Source organism: Populus alba, chromosome 13, assembly GCF_005239225.2.
Source record: "Populus alba chromosome 13, ASM523922v2, whole genome shotgun sequence".
Classification (NCBI taxonomy): domain Eukaryota; kingdom Viridiplantae; phylum Streptophyta; class Magnoliopsida; order Malpighiales; family Salicaceae; genus Populus; species Populus alba.
In genome coordinates this window covers 11,470,233-11,472,630 of record NC_133296.1, presented here as the reverse complement: position 1 = coordinate 11,472,630, position 2,398 = coordinate 11,470,233, and the positions used below count along the sequence as shown (strand labels likewise).

The 2,398-nt window shown below is 34.5% G+C and overlaps 1 protein-coding gene across 1 annotated transcript; it reads right to left on the bottom strand.

The window, feature by feature from the left end:
- Positions 1-510: 510 nt before the first annotated feature.
- LOC118035542 (ethylene-responsive transcription factor ERF021-like) lies at positions 511-1,721 on the bottom strand. Its single transcript, XM_035041139.2, has one exon. The coding sequence runs from the start codon at positions 1,599-1,601 to the stop codon at positions 1,056-1,058; it is 546 nt and encodes a 181-aa protein (XP_034897030.1). The 5' UTR covers positions 1,602-1,721; the 3' UTR covers positions 511-1,055.
- Positions 1,722-2,398: the final 677 nt, after the last annotated feature.

Below are 2,398 nucleotides of genomic sequence, written 5' to 3'. Positions count from 1 at the left end.
TTTTTTTTAGGTATTTTTTTATAATCACTTAACTTTACAATTGTTTATTTTTGTTATTATATAATTCATTAAAAAATAATTGAAGAAATATAATTACTAAATCTAGTAAAGTTTATGATCTGAATCATTGGTTAAGTTGCAAAACACGATCAATTTATTTAATTTATTGTTATTTTAATATTTATAATAAAAATATATTATTATTAAATTATTTTTAAATTAAACTATAATTTTACTGAATAATTTTTAGATTCATCAAGTCTACCATATCAATATTAAAAAAACCCCCATACTTTTTCTTTTAATTTTCCAGGAAAACCATGTTTTTTTTTTTTAATATATATATATATTGCTGATGTTGCAGGAGCGTGCACTCAAAACGTATTCAAATGCTAAATATTAAAATAATCCGGACTGGTCTTGGATAGATTCTTTTTGTGGCTCTTGATCCATAAACGAAACTTACCATAATATTTAACAGGAAAAATGTTTAATATAATAATATGGTACATGAGAAAATAAAATAATATCATAAAATCTCAAATATATGAGAATCATATGATCTTACAATCACAAGAAGGTGGTAAGAAGTAGTCAACGTGGGAGATACTTGAGACCCTCTCGCTTCATCATCCACTAAGGAGAAAGGGGAAGTCTTCTCAACAAGCTGACAAAAGCCAAGTTCAGAAACACTTTAATCCCCTCAAATGGGACCCTCCAAAACCGTCCATCTGAATAAACTATAAAAACGTCCTTCCAGCACTGACCCTTTGTGCAGATAAATTATTCTCCTTCAAAACACTAATTATTCCCCCGTTTGCTAATTAAATATTTATAAATTCTCGACAGTTAACCAGCGACCAGGCAGAAAACTTACACCTTCTTTTTACTAGAATAATTCCTTAGTTAAAAATCACAAATACATGGAATATACAGGTCAAAGTCTATATATATAAAGCCGAGTATACGTCAAAAGCAATTACGTATATAATTATATTAGTGCAACGTCCAATATTCAAAGTAGTATGTATATTCATATGATCGGCACACGTTACCTAAGGATCCCAAAGAGAATCTGTTTGCTTGTTGTCCCACTCCTCCTCCTCCTCCCCGACGTCAATGGAGGAGTACATCATGGACTCTTCTGGCATTGCTATCCCTGACATTTGCATCCACATCTGTGGTGAATCCAAGGGTGACTCGTTAATGGCTTGGATTTGGCTAGGTGAGAGCCTAACCGTGATGGGACCGACGTTTGAGCTAGAGCTGCCACCTTGGGAGGACTCAACCGTAGGGGGCCTAAGGCTCATGGCTGCCTCATGGGCGGCTATGCGAATATCTTCAGCACTAGAGCTTGCTGGCTTTGGTAGGTTATGAACCAAGTCAGGGAAATTAAGTTTTGCATCATATCCCCTAAAATGCAAAGCAGCAACATCATAAGCTGTTGCTGCCATTTCTGGTGTCTCAAAACTCCCTAACCAAATCCTACTTTTTTTCCCTGGCTCACGTATCTCTGACACCCATTTGCCCCATTTCCTCTTTCGTACCCCTCTGTAGATAGAACTCATACCACCATGGCTAGCAGTGTTTCTCTCTTCCATCTAGAGTTCCAGCTAAGTTAGCTGAGGTTTGAGGGAATTAATGATCGATATAGGCTGGTACGAGGTGGTGTTATCCGGTTATATTAGTCCAGTATATATAGATGTTTGTGGGCATGCATATGATATCTAAGTTGATAGAAACGTGGAGACTCAGCAGGAGAGGAAAGGAGCTTCCAAGTAGTTGCATCGGTGACAAAGATGTGTTCTTGTGCTTGTTCACGATCTTAATTTCTTCTGTTTTGAAACCTTTTTTTATCTGTGGTGTTTTCACCGGTTTACACGTATCTCGATTAATTTTTTAAAACTCTAAAATTAATAATATTTTAATGATTCTAAACTTTATAATATTCAAATTTATAATTTTTTAAAAATTAAATTAAATAATAAATTTAAAAATCTAATCAGTTAAATTATAACACAGTTATAAAATTTTGAATATTTAGATAGAGGAAGAATGTTTTTTGGGAGGCAAGAAATCAAGTTAATTAACAATTAGTACTGTTTATTAACGCGGTTTGAAACTTGGTGGAATAGATTTGGACCCACTTATCCTCCTACGGGTCTATTTAAGTTTCTTGTTATGCTTAGGTCATTCTGGAGATGCTGGTTTCATTTACTGGAGTCCATAGCCATGGCGCACCTTCCTTTTTTCACGAGCGAGTGACACATGCATCTCTTGGACCAAAGAGAGCAAAATATCACTGAAAGATAAATTAGGAAATGCAAAAATGATATCATCAAAAGAATGACAGGGGAAGGATATTCATTTTATTAACCATGTGGACGTGGAGTCTTTA